The sequence below is a fragment of the Centroberyx gerrardi genome, chromosome 9, assembly GCF_048128805.1.
Source record: "Centroberyx gerrardi isolate f3 chromosome 9, fCenGer3.hap1.cur.20231027, whole genome shotgun sequence".
Lineage (NCBI taxonomy): Eukaryota > Metazoa > Chordata > Actinopteri > Beryciformes > Berycidae > Centroberyx > Centroberyx gerrardi.
Window position 1 is genome coordinate 13381472 of NC_136005.1, and position 16065 is coordinate 13397536.

The window sequence follows — 16065 nt, forward strand, 5'->3', positions numbered from 1 at the left end:
TGCTGACTGCCTTCCTATTGCACACCAGAATCACCCTATGAGAGAAAAAAAACATATCTCAATATGTTCATTCATACCAGTTTACATTTTATATTTGTAGAGAAAAGGAATACAACACACCTGACAAGATCCTTTGAACGCATTGCAAATACAATAGCACAGGACATCACACACCCACTCAATCGCCACTTCACTGTACTGCCCTCTGGGCGCAGGTACAGGACTCTGAGGTGCAGAAGGGCTCGCTTTGGCAAAAGCCTGATACCCGCAGCCATAGCAGCCCTAAACAGGGTGACTCGCCGAGGGAACTATGAGTCTTGTCTTTTTATGTTGTTTTTGCCCGCCACTACTATGTGCTGCTGTGTTATACCCTACGTATTGTTACTGCCTGGTATTGTTGTGTGATGATGTGTGGGAGGTGTATTGTTGGTTCTCCTTATGATGTACAGTTTTGTGGAAAAGAATTTCCCCCCGGGGACAATAAAACTAACTAACTAACTTGTTTGACTCATATCCACCTGCACAGATAATATTGGCAGGAAGGGTGAACGGCCCTCCTGGAATCTGGTTCCATTCCTTCTGACAGACTTTCAGGTCGATGGTAGACACATCCACAACTCGCAGGGCATCAACAACCGTACCGCCAGTTTTAATTAATCCCCATCCAGCTACAATGCACTTTGTGTTGGCTTTGATGATTTCATCCTGACTTGGAAGTTTAATTGTTTTCATCGTTTCAGTTAGTTTAGCTTTCCTAGACAGCTAGAAACACACAAACACATCTTTAGGGTGAAAGTCAAACAATGGCTGCAAGACAGAGCTGCAGAATGATTTATTTTATATTTTATTTATTTGTTATTGTTGGCAGTTAAAGTGTTATATGCAATGTTTGTTGAACTGAATAGTTAGTTCAATTCGTTGTTGTTAGCTTTTTGGTCTGAATAGCATATTTTAGAACTTGCTTATTTATACAGTACATACTGTAGGCTATATATACACACAGTATATATACACACACACTTGTATATATATCTTTTTTTTTCGAGTAATGTTTATGTGGTTTATAGGTGCTACTTATTTACCACCGTGTTTTTTTTACATTCAATTGCATTACAAATAAGTCTCTGATTTGAATGCGTCATGCTCTACAATGTTTTTCTATACATTACATTTTTTACAATTGTTGAACTAAATTAAACAAAACTTAACACAAGGGATTTGCTGAGGAATGCAAAATTGTAGTGTCATTCACAACTATTAGATTAGGTTGAATAAATATATGCTTACTTTGAGGAGCATGATCATTTATCATGGTCATTCCCGTATTGGACACCATCATAGGAGGGGTGTTTGCATTTCATTACATCGTATCTCATCGTTTCCTCATTGACACACTTGAGGTCGTGGGTACCAAGAACACTCATTTTGCCATATCCCCTGAATAAATGATCAGCAAGAGATTGTCAATAGTTTTTCTCATGTAGTGCCACAAAAAAATGATTCATCACTTTTGAAAATATTAGGCATATATAACATAAAGTCATGTTTACTCTTTGAATTTCAGATTTTTTTTTTTAAAATCGAAGGAATCAGAGATTGCTTGTAGAGGAAAAGTAACTCACTTCGGGTCGCAGTGGACAGCAGTGACTACAAACTCTTTGTTGACAAGGAATCCTCCACAAACATGTTTTCCGTTAAACTGCACTGATGCCATGTACAGCAATGACTTCTCCTGGGCTTTTTCTCCATTTATGATTTCACTCCCAAGTGCTGAAAAGAATGTAAAGATAGATAAATGAAGTAAAGAAATATAGATCACGAATAGTTAATGTGAGCCCAAAAGATAAATAATATTTTTTTCCTCCTGGGAGAGTCTTACCTTTTTGTCCCAGACATGTCAGAGCATGAAAAAGCAGAAATGTGTGCAAACCACGCATCATGCAGGCAGGACACTCAACCTGGTCTCAAGGGGGAGTCAAATGGACCCTTATATACAGCAGAGTCTGCACAGCCTTGTAGTTCACATCGAGATTATCTTATATCTGACCTCTTGTTGTACTTCTGAATAATTTTACCTAGCACATTTTAGAGTGGCCTTTTATTGTGACCAGCCCAAGGCACACCTGTGCAATAATCATGCTGTTCAATCAGCATCTTGATATGCCACACCTGTCAGGTGGGTGGATTATCTCGGCAAAGGAGAAGTGCTCACTAACACGGATTTAAACAAATTTGTGAACAAAATTTGAGAGAAATAAGCCTTTTGTGTGCATAGAAAAAGTCTTAGATCTTTTATTTCAACTCATGAAAAATGGGAGCAAAACCAAAAGTGTTGCGTTTATATTTTTGTTCAGTGTATGTAGGTACAGGGGAACAAGATGTGAAGTTATGGAATATGAGGTTCCAAAGACATCTAGTAGTTTGTGTGTGTGTGTGTGTGTGTGTGTGTGTGTGTGTGTGTGTGTGTGCGCGCATATACACAACAAGATGTGAAATGATGGAATAAGGGGGTAACCAGAATTATTATTATTATTATTTTTTAACTAACGAGTTCCTATTCTATTATTGCAGGATACATTATGACCATAACATAAATTACCACATACTTGAATAACTTTTTGGTTATTAGCATGAATGTAATTTAATAATGATAATCATTCATTTATATGTACTTATAAATTAGAACGTGGGAACATAATGCCAAGGGGAGGTAAAATACGTATACACCTAATATGAAAACAAATATATATGACTGAAAAGTATAAATCAAATAAGTGACAAAGATTTGGATAGGAAAAACAATAAAAGCAATGCCATAAAGACAATAATAATGCAAGAGTACTCATGGATGTAGTACTATGTTATTTTTATATTACAGTTGTGACCTATAACCCTTCACATCAGCGTCATCAAAGTTCATCAAAGTTGAATGGGTACGCTTCATTCATATCAGATCACAGCAGGGGGCGATGGAGCATTTTCTATAAAGAAATGGAAAAGGTACCTATTCTATTATTACAGGGTAGGCCTATGTATGACCTACTGAGCAATAATCTGGGAGGAACTTAGAGAGAACTTATACTGTAGTTATTTTTTAACTACTGGGTACCTATTCTATTATTTCAGGGTACAGTATGACCATAAAACTGAGTAAAAATCTGGACCTTTCAGGGAAGATGGAGTGATGATTTCTGCAACACTTAATAAATCTGATGTGATTTTATTTCAAAATGACCTTATTACCAACACACAGGCAAACTACATTACTCCTTTATAATTTTGGAGTAGGCCTACTTAAAATAACTACGGGGTACATCTGTGCGTTTACTTCGGAACAAAGGTCCAAAGGACAGTGTGTTGTCATGGATACTGTCGGCCTCTGAAGACTTCACCTCACTAGCAAACTTCATTACTGGACGCTCGTTTATGGCCTGGTGGCTCCGCCTGCCATCGGCGGACAGAATTCACCCACCCTAGATGTCACTCACTTGTGCTTCGGCGTAAACACATGTTGACAATTTTGAAGTCATTAAAATGTTCTTCTCCCTGACAGTTGTGTTCGACCGGCATTACGGCTCCTCAAGGTGCAAGCTTACCTTTTTTTCAGCTCTGTGCATGGCCTCCTTTCATCCCAGGAAATAAATACAAATATAGCAAGATAAAACACAACGTATGAATCACAACGCATAGGCTATATGGTTAATATGCTCTTCTGACAGCAAACTGTGCAGTTAATTTAGTTTGTTCTTCCATGTTTTGAGGCAAGTAAAATCGAAACAAAATGTTCTCACATTGTTCTCTGTAGTTACAGAGTAAGTTATATATATGTGGTGGTAGTTCCCCCCTTGTTACATTTAGTTACAGGGTAACTTCGTAACACAGTGTTGCCTCACTGGGTTTGATTTCCTGTTTACGTGTGACGACACGCAACGACATCAGCCGATCTACGAAAAATCACGGATCGGATTTTACGGCACTGACTTGGATTTCTTCAATACACCTGTTCCCTACCACACACCGATCTTCGGCCTGTTTCCTTCAGCACCTCTTCTGCTTTTATTGACTGTATTGTATCTGACTGTGTGTTGACGAGGCTAAACTTGGCTACATTGTGTGGTGGTGGTCCGAAACTCAGCGCCTGGTTGGGTTTTGGAGTTGGCTCTCTTGGGCAGCCTAAATCTCCGGTGCTCTCATTGGATTATCCCGATTCACGGGATTGAAACGTACAATGTCGCTGCTCTTTGTTGTTCTGTCTTTGTTAATTTTGTGCGGCACTGGTGGAAGCCTCCACGGGACCGACAACTCCCGTGCAGTACTCTCAAACCTGGATGCAACATACCGGGGAACGTGCGCATCTGGCTGTTCGCCGGGCGTAAAATCGTTACCCCTGCCTCTGTTCTTCTCTGATACTGTGGACTTGGCCCGTCTGATCAGTGTCATGGCTCTACAAGATAATTTTACCATTCCTTTAAGCTGTCTTCGTGACTTTGTATTAGAAGTTAATACTAAGAAAGAAACTTCCATTAAACCACGTAAGCAGAGGTGTCTAATTGTTCTGTTACTGCTGATTTCAGGGAATGTACAACCCAATCCAGGCCCCGATTCTGCTTTAAGTTTTAACACTCCTGCCGATTTTAAATCAAGGACTGGTCTTGGTTTCATCCATTTGAATGTACGCAGTTTGATCGCTAAAATGGATATGATCCGTATTTGGGCACATTCAACCGATGCTGATGTAATTGTTATATCTGAAACTTGGCTAAGCAAATCTGTTCTGAACAAGGATATTAGAATTGATGGTTATAATGTATATAGGACTGACCGACCCAAAAGGGGCGGGGGTGTCGCAATTTTTATTAAAAGTAAGTTTCACGTGAATGTGCTTCTCTCTACGTCAGTAGGTAAGCAATTCGAAATTTTAGCTCTTGATCTTGAGGTCTCTAAAACTCTCCATATTACTGTCGTTGGTTGCTATAGGACACCTTCAGCTGTCAGTGGTGCTCTACCCTCTTTAATGCAGCTTCTATCGGGATTAAATTTTAATGAAATTGTCGTTATTGGTGATCTAAACTGGAACTGGCTACAACCAGTGTCTGATGATTTTAAAGCTTATTGTGATTCGCTAAATCTCTTTCAGATTGTTGATAGTCCCACTAGACCCAATCTGAAATGTCCTGAAAAATCATCTCTAATTGATCTAATCCTAACCAATGTTCCTCACAAATACACAGATGCTTCTGTTTTTGCAAATGACATTAGTGACCACTGTGTCGTTGCCACAGTTAGAAATACAAAAGTACCCAAAACCAAGCCACGCATCATTATAAAGCGTGACATGAAACATTTTATGGAGCAAGGGTTTTTTCATGACCTGTTTTACTTTGATTGGGAAAAAATTAACCTCATTGCTGACGTTGAAAATGCCTGGAAATTATTTTATGATGGTTTTACTGAAATTGTTGATAAGCATGCTCCCCTCAGAAAGTACAGACTAAAAGGCCGTAACAATGCATGGTTCACGTCAGATTTATCCAATTTACTTCATGAGCGCAATGTGGCATGGGCAAAAGCCAGGAGAACAAGTCTTGATTCAGACTGGCTGCTTTTCAGGCGACTGCGCAACCAATGCACAGTTGCAATTAGAAAAGCCAAAGCTGATCATTTCCTCACCGAAACTTCAAACAATCTAAACAATCCCTTGAAATTCTGGAAGACTATTAAATCCTTAGCTGGAAATAAAAATGGCATAGAGCTTCCTCCATGCATTGTTAAGGACTCACATAAAATCTCTGATAAGGCCGAAATGCTTGGTTGTTTTAATGAGCATTTCATTGCCTCTGGTTCCTTGTTCGACTCTCTCAACATTGCCCATGGAAATTCCCCTGCTGTTTGTTCTGACAGTCATGTTACGGTGGGTCAAGCCTTTAATTTTAGTCCGGTTACAGTCTCAGAGGTGCGTAAAGCCCTCAAACTTTTAGACATTAGAAAATCGGCAGGTCCTGATAACCTGGAGCCTTACTTTTTAAAGCTAGCAGCTGATTTTATCGCACTACCTTTGACACATCTTTTTAATCTCTCCCTGGACACAAACGAAATTCCACACATATGGAAATCTGCTTTTGTTCTTCCCCTGTTGAAAGGGGGTGACCCTACTGTCCTAAACAACTATAGGCCCATCTCCAAACTGTCTGTCCTGGTTAAGGTTCTGGAATCCCTTGTGAGTGAACAACTGAAAGAGTTCTTATCCACTAACAACAGTTTATCTGATTTTCAATCAGGTTTTAGGAAAAAACACAGCACAGTGACAGCGGGTTTAAAAGTAGTAAATGATTTTATTGAATCTTTAGACAACAAGCAACATTGTGCAGCCCTTTTCATTGATTTATCTAAGGCTTTTGATACTGTGGATCATGCAATACTGATGCAAAGACTTATCAGTGTAGGACTGTCAGAACAAACTGTCTGTTGGTTTAAAAATTATCTATCAGGCAGATCTCAGTGCGTGCAGGCAGAAGGTATCACTTCTAGCTCCCTTAGTGTATCCAAGGGCGTGCCACAGGGATCGGTCCTGGGACCACTACTATTCATTATATATATCAACAGTCTCGTTCAAAATGTTTCCAACGCAAATTTCCACTTTTATGCCGATGATACTGTGATATACTGCTCTGCGTCTACACCAAACCAGGCTCTCTGTCAGCTACAACTTGCTTTTAATACTGTACAACGTACCCTGTGTGACTTAAAACTTGTTTTGAATGCCGACAAATCAAAACTCATGATGTTTTCGAATGCAAAATCCAAGCCACTGAACCTCCCATCTATCACCACTTTTCAGGGCTCTGAGATTGAGTCCGTATCTCAATACAAGTATCTAGGAATTGTAATTGATGATTCTCTCTCATTTAAGCCTCACATTCAGCAACTGGTGAAAAAACTGAAGTTGAAATTGGGTTTTTATTTTAGAAACAAGTCTTGCTTTTCCTTTGTTATGACCCTGGGTCATAATTTGTATTTGAGTGTGTGTTTTTGTTGTTTATCCCTCCCTGCCTGAGGGTGGTGGTGTTCACCCCGTTTGTATGTTCTCCAGTTTGTTGAGTTGCAGGTGGCGGCTGGTGATTGGACGGGAGACTGATGGCGCCTATTTTTAAAAGGGCGTCTGTCCGATGCCGGCTCACTCCTTCTCCTTCCTGGCTCCCAACCGGACCGTGCTGTGCTTTGCCACATGAATACTGTGTTGACCTAGTGGTGTAGATTGACTTTGTTATTGAGAATGTAAATAATTTCTGAAAGAGCAGTCCCGGTAGCCGTAGGGGTGAGAAGCCTTTTTCTTTGTTTTCTTTTCTCTTGTTTATGTTAGGGAGGCAGGTAAGCTGCTTGTATTTTTGTTTTCGCTTACTTAAGTTAGGTAAGTTAGTTATTTTTTTATTAGAGATCGTTCTGTTTGTTATTTTGGCTGTGCTCCCCCCGACGCTTTTGGCTACCTTATTGAAGAGGTGTTTAATAAATCAATTTTGTTTGGACTGCACCTGCTGTGGCACTGGTCATCTTTGGGAGCTGGGAAAGAGGGGAGTCACTTTTATGCTATGCTCGGTTTTCCCCTAGGCCGGGCGTAACACCTTCGAGGCCAAAAGGAGACTTGTTGCTGCCACCTTTATGTCTGTGCTGGACTACGGCGATGTTATATACATGCATGCATCTTCGCAATGCCTACACACGCTGGATACTGTCTACCATGGAGCACTGAGATTTATTACAAATTTTAAAGCCCTTACTCACCATTGCTCTTTGTATGCTCGGGTTGGATGGTCTGCCTTGTCCACCCGCAGACTTAACCATTGGCACATCCTTATTTATAAGGCTATTCTTGGTCTGCTTCCATCTTACCTACGGATCTACATCCTTCAAAAAAGTATGGGAAGTTATCGTCTTCGCTCCCAGGACTTATTCCTACTAACTGTCCCTAAAGTCCGTACTGAACTGGGAAAAAGGGCGTTTAGGTATGCTGCTCCCTCTGCTTGGAATCAGTTGCAAAATTACCTGAATCTTCGGGAGCTGGTCTCACTGGATGCTTTTAAAGTGTTTCTAAATGACTTGGAAGCAAACACATCTGGCTGTAGATGTTTTGAATGTTGATGAAATGTGTTCTTTGTTTTCATTCTAAATTGTTATATGTTTGTTTTATGTTTTATGTCTGCAACCGTGTAACTGTGCTGCTGCCTGTCTTGGCCAGGACACTCTTGAAAAAGAGATTTTTAATCTCAATGAGACTCCACTCCTGGTTAAATAAAGGTTAAAAAAAAAAAAAAAAAAAAACTACAGGATACGCCGGCTGTAATCTTAAGTGTACATTGTACGCCTTGTATCATATTAAAAACCAAATCTTACATCCTTAACTTAAAACCTTTATTTAACATACTTCTTATTTCAAAATAAATTATAAACCTTCAAGGAACAAATAGCATTGAATTCTTTATTTCTTTGTTTTTCTTGCATTGCTTCCTCATTTTGTTCTTCTTTTTCATCTTCCTTTCCACTTCTGATGAAGATGACAGGGTTGAGGTTGAGATGAGGGGAAAGAAGCTGGTGCACCATATGTTGATCCTATAGAGAAAAACTGTAGTGTCAGTCTCTTGACCGTAATTTATAGTCTGAGATGTCTAGATTTCTGACAGCTATGATGTCTCCCAGTTGGTGAGAAGCCATAAGAATCAAACTATTGGCCACACAGGCGCAAAGCCATCATCGCTGGTATTCTAGATGTGAATAAATACAATATTAATTGGCTACGTAAGGCTATACAAGAAATACTGTATAGCTAACTAAAATCAGTGTCTTGTTTCTAGTTTGTCAACAAACCATTACAAATATGTGGCACAATAATAATGGAAAAGTTGAGGTTAATTTCCAATTACCTGGTGGGACAAGCTTGCAACAACAGTAGTCATCGAGCAATAAGGCATGAAGTCAGAAGCATGGGCGATTTCCCCTTTTATTTTATTTTACTGACAAAGCCTAAATGCAGCATAGGACATGTTTGATATGTTGCTAATTGGCAGCAAAGTAATCACAAGTTAATATAAGTTCCAATGAGGATGTGTGAAAGTTTAGCCAGTGCAGTAACGACACGACAGTAGCAGATTAGCTTAGTGTAGGTTGCTATGTGAATAAAATCACCTGAACATGTTTCAGCTTCTGTAAGACACAAACCCACAAGCGTTATACTGTATTACATTGAATGTAATGACATAGTGTTGTAAATTCTATTAGAGCAATCATTAGTGTTATCTTGTAAAAACTGCAGGGTAACGCTTTGCTCTTTCAGCGGGGCGCACAGCATTAGCGAGGATGTGAACGTTCAGTAGCTAACAAATGATTATCAAGCTAACACTCCAGCAACACCTTTCATTTGTTCAGTTAACGCTACATTTGACATGAGCCACAAACCAGACAGCTTTGTGCCAATAAATATATTCTGATTATTACCCACCATATGTTTGCTGTAAAGTAGGTTAGCAGGGAACAGATCGGGTATGTTCCTTCATCTCACCAGCGTACGCCTGAAGGGTGGGCGAGCGGAGAGCCTTTTCCATTTCTTTATAGAAAACACTCCATCGCCCCCTGCTGTGATCTGATATGAATGAAGCGTACCCATTCAACTTTGATGAACTTTGATGACGCTGATGTGAAAGGTTATAGGTCACAACTGTAATATAAAAATAACATAGTACTACATCCATGAGTACTCTTGCATTATTATTGTCTTTATGGCATTGCTTTTATTGTTTTTCCTATCCAAATCTTTGTCACTTATTTGATTTATACTTTTCGGTCATATATATTTGTTTTCATATTAGGTGTATACGTATTTTATCTCCCCATGGCATTATGTTCCCACGTTCTAATTTATAAGTACATATAAATGAATGATTATCATTATTAAATTACATTCATGCTAATAACCAAAAAGTTATTCAAGTATGTGGTAATTTATGTTATGGTCATAATGTACCCTGCAATAATAGAATAGGAACTCGTTAGTTAAAAAATAATAATAATAATAATTCTGGTTACCCCCTTATTCCATCATTTCACATCTTGTTGTGTATATGCGCGCACGCACACACACACACACACACACACACACACACACACACACACACACACAAACTACTAGATGTCTTTGGAACTTTATTTTAAAAAACAACAATTTACAGAAAAACCAAATTGGGGCACTTACTATTCAAAGATTTATTAAGTGCTGCAGAAATCATCAGTCCATCTTCCCTGAAAGGTCCAGATTTTTGCTCAGTTTTATGGTCATACTGTACCCTGAAATACTAGAATAGGTACCCAGTAGTTAAAAAATAACTACAGTATAAGTTCTCTCTAAGTTCCTCCCAAACTTCCAGATTATTGCTCAGTAGGTCATACATAGGCCTACCCTGTAATAATAGAATAGGTACCCGGTAATTAAAAAATAACTACAGTATAAGTTCTTTGTAAGTTCCCGAATTGTTACCCCCTTATTCCATAACTTCACATCTTGTTCCCCTGTACCTACATATATGTATTAGTACATACTGTACTGGTACACCGTTAGTACAAAATTTGACACCGTAACTCCGGAGTAATTACGCTGTACGTTGCGGGCTGTAATCTAAAGCGTTACCAAAAGTCTTACTTCAAACATGTCTGACTCTGGCCCTCTCTGCTGGGTATAATGAGGTACTGACCAGATAATAACAGCCAGAGGTATCGCATTTATATCAAATACTACATCTATTGGTATCTGACTGTATTGGTAAAGACAAAAAAATAAAGATGTAATGTAGTCAGACTTGTATAGTACTGCAGACACACTGAATGAATGTGTCCTTATCTGAGATACTTCTTACAAGTCAAGTCACATTTATTTATGAAATGTTCTCAGTTGTGAATTCAGAAAACACACAAGACAGAATAAGTACATCCCAAACGGGGTCAGAGTGTGTGTGAGTGTGCGCTTGTGTGTGTGTGTGTGTGTGTGTGAGAGAGAGAGAGAAGAGCATGAATGCGTGTGTGTGTGCCTGTGCGTGCCCTCATCAGTGTGAGTGCATATGTGTGAGACCACTAGACAACACTACCTGCAGGCAAGGAAATGAACAGAAAGGAAGGCTGGTAGGGAGAGACCATGCAATTATGCATCCAAATACAGTAAACCCAACATCTAATGGACATGGAAAGAAAACTCCAATGATTTTGCATGCCTGAGTTTGTGTATGCATGTGCCTGCATACATGTATATATGTTTATGTGCAGGTGGGTATTTGTTTGCATCATATGAAAGCATATTTTCCAGTTGATACATAAGTATAATTATCATCACACTAAATTGACTAAATGTTTAATTCTGGTCAATTACAACATTAACAGACTAAGTAATAATATTGCTGTGGTCATCTAGCAGTCATTTATATGATGAAGGTAATTTAGATTGAAACATTTGGTTTGTAGAGCATTAAGTGCTTTCATCAATGCTCAAGTCTCCAGCTTGTGTTTGGTGAATAGAAATGTGTGAGTGTGCTGTGAGAACACAACTGTCAAAAGATGATAACACAAAGATTAATGATCGCATAGATCCTCACCACAACTAGTGCTTACTAAAAGTGTTGCATCTTAGTGTTGCATCTTAGCTCAAGTCTAATTTCAGTTGCATGCACTCATCCAGCTTCAGTTGGCTTCATATGGTAGCACACAATAAGAGTGAAAATGAAACTCATCTTTTCTTATTTTCTTTTTTATTAAAACACTTCAAGATTTTAGCTGTCATTTTTAGCATATTTATATTTATTAGGAGTTATACAATGGATGGTAAATTAAATTAAATGGTGGAAGAGAGTCTGACAGTTGTGACAGAACTCTGAGTTGAACCCATGACATACTGACTTCATGATATGTGCTTCAGCCTGCTGAGCCACCAGAACCACAAGCAGTTGCTTTAGTTACAGTTTCATTGGAAATAGTATGTGACAACACATCTCTCCACTGACCTCACTATCTTCACTAAAAGACATTTCAATCAGGAGAGACTAGGATGAATGCTCGAATGAAAAACTTTATTCATGACATGAAACAAGAAGTAAACTTTGGCGTAAGCTCCATGGAGGAACTCCTCCCATTCGTGAAGTTAGGAGTACATCCGGGATAGACGTAGGAATTAGGATGTCTCCCTGGGGAGTTCCTCTGGAGCCTGGACATTGGTGGTGATGGGGTGGTGGAGGGACGAAGGTAAGCACAGCGACTGGAATGACAGCAGCATACAGCATAGATCTGAGAGAAGGGCAATAGCATAGAAGGTGACGTGTATATACTCCCGTCTCTTAGACGATTGGCTCTTTGAAAAAGAGAGGGAAGTGTCGGCTAACACTGATTGGTTCTCTGGAAAAGAGGGAAAGTGTTCACCAACTCTGATTGGGTAAAGAGAAAGCATGAATGAATGATAAGTAGTCTTCCTGATTGAAATTGCATAATACTTCATTAACTGCAGAGCTGCACAGGTACAGACAGGATGTGGCTATAAGAAGTCAGATATAAGGAAATCTAGATAGGAACAAGGCAGTGCACTGCAGACCCTGTTGGGTCTATTTGACACCACCATGAGCAGGTTTCCTGCCTGCATGATGTATGGTTTGCACACATTTCTGCTTTTTCATGTTTTGACATGTCTAGGACAAAAAGGTAAGACTCTCTCTGGAGGAAAAACTGATTATTATTTAAGGTACATTGTTTCACTCTTCTTCCTTGTCAGACAGCCAGTGAATGGCAAATGAAGAGAGAGAGTGAAGAAGAGAGTGTGACAGATGTGACAGAACTCTGAGTTGAACCCATGATGACATACTGATTACATATGTGCTTCAGCCTGTTGAGCCACCAGAAACACAAGCAGTTGTTTTAGTCACATATAGTCACAGTTTCATTGGAAATCTTATGTGACAACACATCTCTCCTGACCTCACTATCTTCACTAAAAGACATTAACTGTAGAGTTGCACAGGTACAAACAGGATGTGGCTGTCAGATATAAGGAAATCTAGATGTGAACCACAAGGCAGTGCAGACTCTGCTGTATATAAGGATCTATTTGACACCACCATTAGACCAGGTTGAGTGTCTTGCCTGCATGATGCGTGGTTTGCACAAATTTCTGCTTTTTCATGTTCTGACATGTCTGGGACAAAAAGGTAAGACTCTCTCAGGAGGAAAACTTTGAGCTTACATTAACTATTGGTGATTTATCTTCCTTTCTTTCTTTCATTTATCTATCTTTTCATTCTTTTCAGCACTTGGGAGTGAAATCATAAATGGGGAAAAAGCCCAGAGGAAGTCATTACTGTACATGGCATCAGTGCAGATTGATGGAACACATGTATGTGGAGGATTCCTTGTCACCGAAGAGTTTGTAGTCACTGCTGCCCACTGCGACACGGAGTGAGTTACTTTTCCTCTACAAGCAATCTCTGATTACTTTGATTGTAAATCAAATCAGAAATTTAAAGAGTAAACATGACTTTATGTTATATATGGCTAATATTTTCTAAAGTAATTAATAATTTTTTGTGGCACTACATGACAAAAACTATTGACAATCTCTCACTGATCATTTATTCAGGGAAAATGCCAAAATGAGTGTTGTTCTTGGTACCCACGACCTAAAGAGTGTCAATGAGAAAACAATAAGATATGATGTAGTGAAATACAAACACCCCTCCTATGTGGACATCGAATACGGGAATGACATCATGCTGCTCAAAGTAAGCAGATATTTATTCCACCTAATCTAATAGTCGTGAGTGACATTGTGGCATTTTACAGTCCTCTGCAAATCTCTTGTGTTTAGTTAAGTTTCATTTTTTCATTGCATTTAGTTCAACAATTGTAAAAATTGAAATGTATAGAAAAATATTGTCAAGTATGACGCATTAAAATCAGAGACTTATTTCTAATGCAATTAACATGATGGTAAATCAGTAACAGCATACATCACAATATATACATACATATATATATATTTAGAAGGTTGTTTAGAACAACCTTCTAAACTAGAATAGAATAAAATTTTCCTGGAGAAAATGCGTGGGCTTGCTGTAGAGTACCGTTTCTAGGTGGTTGCTAGGGTTTACTAGGTGGTTGCTAGGGTGTACTATGTGGTCGCTAGGCTGTTTCTAGGTGGTTGCTATGGTGTTTCAAGTTGGTTGCTAAGGTGTTCTAGGTGGTTGCTAGGTTGTACTAGGTGGTTGCTAGAGTGTTTCCAGGTGGTTGCTAGGGTGTACTAGGTGGCTGCTAGTGCGATTCTAGCTGTGTGTGTGTGTGTGTGTGTGTGTGTGTGTGTGTGTGTGTGTGTGTGTGCGTGCGTGCGTGTGTGCGTGCGTGCGTGTGTGTAGGCTATGTGTCTGTGCACGGGTAGCTGTGGTGTGAATGTGTGTGTCTGGGTGGTTGGGGTGTGTTTGTGTGTGTGTGTGTGTGGCTGTAGCTATGGCTACAGTGTGTGTGTGTGTGTGTGTGTGTCAGGGGCGGAAATTACGGGGGGGACAGGGGGGTCCGGACCCCCCCTTCCTGGGACTAACAGAGAGTTGTCCTGTGTGTGGCCGTCTATCTCTCTTTCTGCCCCTCCGGAGCAGAAGGAGAGATAGAGAACTGCTGTCATGCAGCCATTGTTTGACCTTGAACCTAAAGATGCTGACAGGTGCTGACTTGAGGTCTGTTTAACAGATGGATAGAGGAAGTTTGTCGTGACATTAAGCCCTTCTTGTTTTTAATTTTTACTTTTTGATTCTATGTGTTTCTAGCTGTCCAGGAAAGCTAAACTAAGCAAAACAATGAAAAAAATTAAACTTCCAAGTCAGGATAAAATCATCAAAGCCAACACAAAGTGCATTGTAGCCGGATGGGGATTCATTAAAACTGATGGACAGAATGTTGATGACCTGCGAGTCGTGGATGTGTCTACCATCGACCTGAAAGTCTGTCAGAGGGAATGGAAACGCCCTCTAGCTAATGTTATCTGTGCAGGTGGATATAAGACAAACAAAGGATTTTGTCAGGTGTGTTGTATTCCTTTTCCTTACAAATATAAAATGTCAACTGGTATGAATGAACATATTGAGATGTGTTTTTTCTCTCGTAGGGTGATTCTGGTGGCCCTCTGGTGTGCAATGGGAAGGCAGTCGGCATTGTATCTTTCAACAGTAAGAGCTGTGACTACCCAGATCTACCCAATGTCTATACAGAGATATCAAAATTGCTACCCTGGATCAAAAAGATTCTCAAGAAAAAGGCATGTAAGATGTATTAGTATTATACAAGAAGCTTTGTTTCAACATACTACTATTATATATAGAGGTATCGTGGTATCTGAGTAGTTCTGTCAATGTCTGCTGCTTAACCCAATGCATAATAAACTTGTTACATATACTGTTAAAAATACTGTTTTGTTTCTGATTCCATGCTCATTATTAGAATGATATAAGACACAGAATGATATATGTTAATAAAAAATGCAAAGGCCATTTTTCTTATAATTCATTCACAAAGCCTCTCAGGGTAAGTTTGATGTTGTATGTTCAATGGGTATACAGTTGGGTTCAGTGATCAGGTACATGCACATGATTTTTTTATTTTTTTTATTTCCAAAATCAAATATCCAACATTTGAAAAAATGAATGCCTACTCCCACAAAATGATTGCTGGTATGAAAGTAAACCACATTAGGGTTACTATATACTAAACCTATGAGTCATCATTAGACCTTTGCTTACAAAATAGTTGTGTTTTAAATCACTTGTGTTTCTGAAATACTGAATTTCAGGTTGCAATTGTCTCTAGGATGGATACATATCATTTTCTAATGAAGCCCCTCATACAGAGTAGAGGAGACAGGAGGTTCTGGCAGGACTCGACCCAGCAGACCAGCAGGGTCTTGTGTGTTGGCTCTAAAGGGAAGAGTCTTAACCACTCCTTTCTAACTCTCCACCCCCACTGCTGGAGATACAGAGACACTGGCCTCACAACCTGAACCCAAAAGGT

General features: G+C 39.3%; 1 protein-coding gene and 1 pseudogene across 3 annotated transcripts in view; one reads left to right on the forward strand and one right to left on the reverse strand.

Annotated features, from left to right (window-relative positions):
* The window catches only part of LOC139919069 (complement factor D-like), a 3082-nt pseudogene extending 1145 nt beyond the window's left edge, over positions 1–1937 (reverse strand). The window contains exons 1-4 of the transcript XR_013505092.1: positions 1880–1937; positions 1623–1770; positions 1288–1419; positions 500–762 (exon numbers count right to left, since the gene is read on the reverse strand). The product of XR_013505092.1 is annotated as a complement factor D-like (transcript). The remainder of the gene's footprint in view (positions 1–499; positions 763–1287; positions 1420–1622; positions 1771–1879) is intronic.
* A 10722-nt stretch (positions 1938–12659) lies between these two features.
* On the forward strand, positions 12660–15443 carry LOC139919067 (granzyme B-like). 2 transcript variants are annotated; one of them, XM_078285543.1, is made up of 5 exons: positions 12660–12720; positions 13323–13470; positions 13652–13793; positions 14829–15083; positions 15167–15443. In XM_078285543.1, exons 1-5 carry the CDS (start codon positions 12660–12662, stop codon positions 15332–15334), a joined length of 774 nt encoding a protein of 257 aa, XP_078141669.1. In that variant the 3' UTR covers positions 15335–15443. The 2 variants fall into 2 exon arrangements, with proteins under 2 accessions (XP_078141669.1, XP_071764758.1); XM_071908657.2 differs by lacking the exon at positions 12660–12720 and adding an exon at positions 13065–13223.
* The last annotated feature ends 622 nt before the right edge of the window (positions 15444–16065 follow it).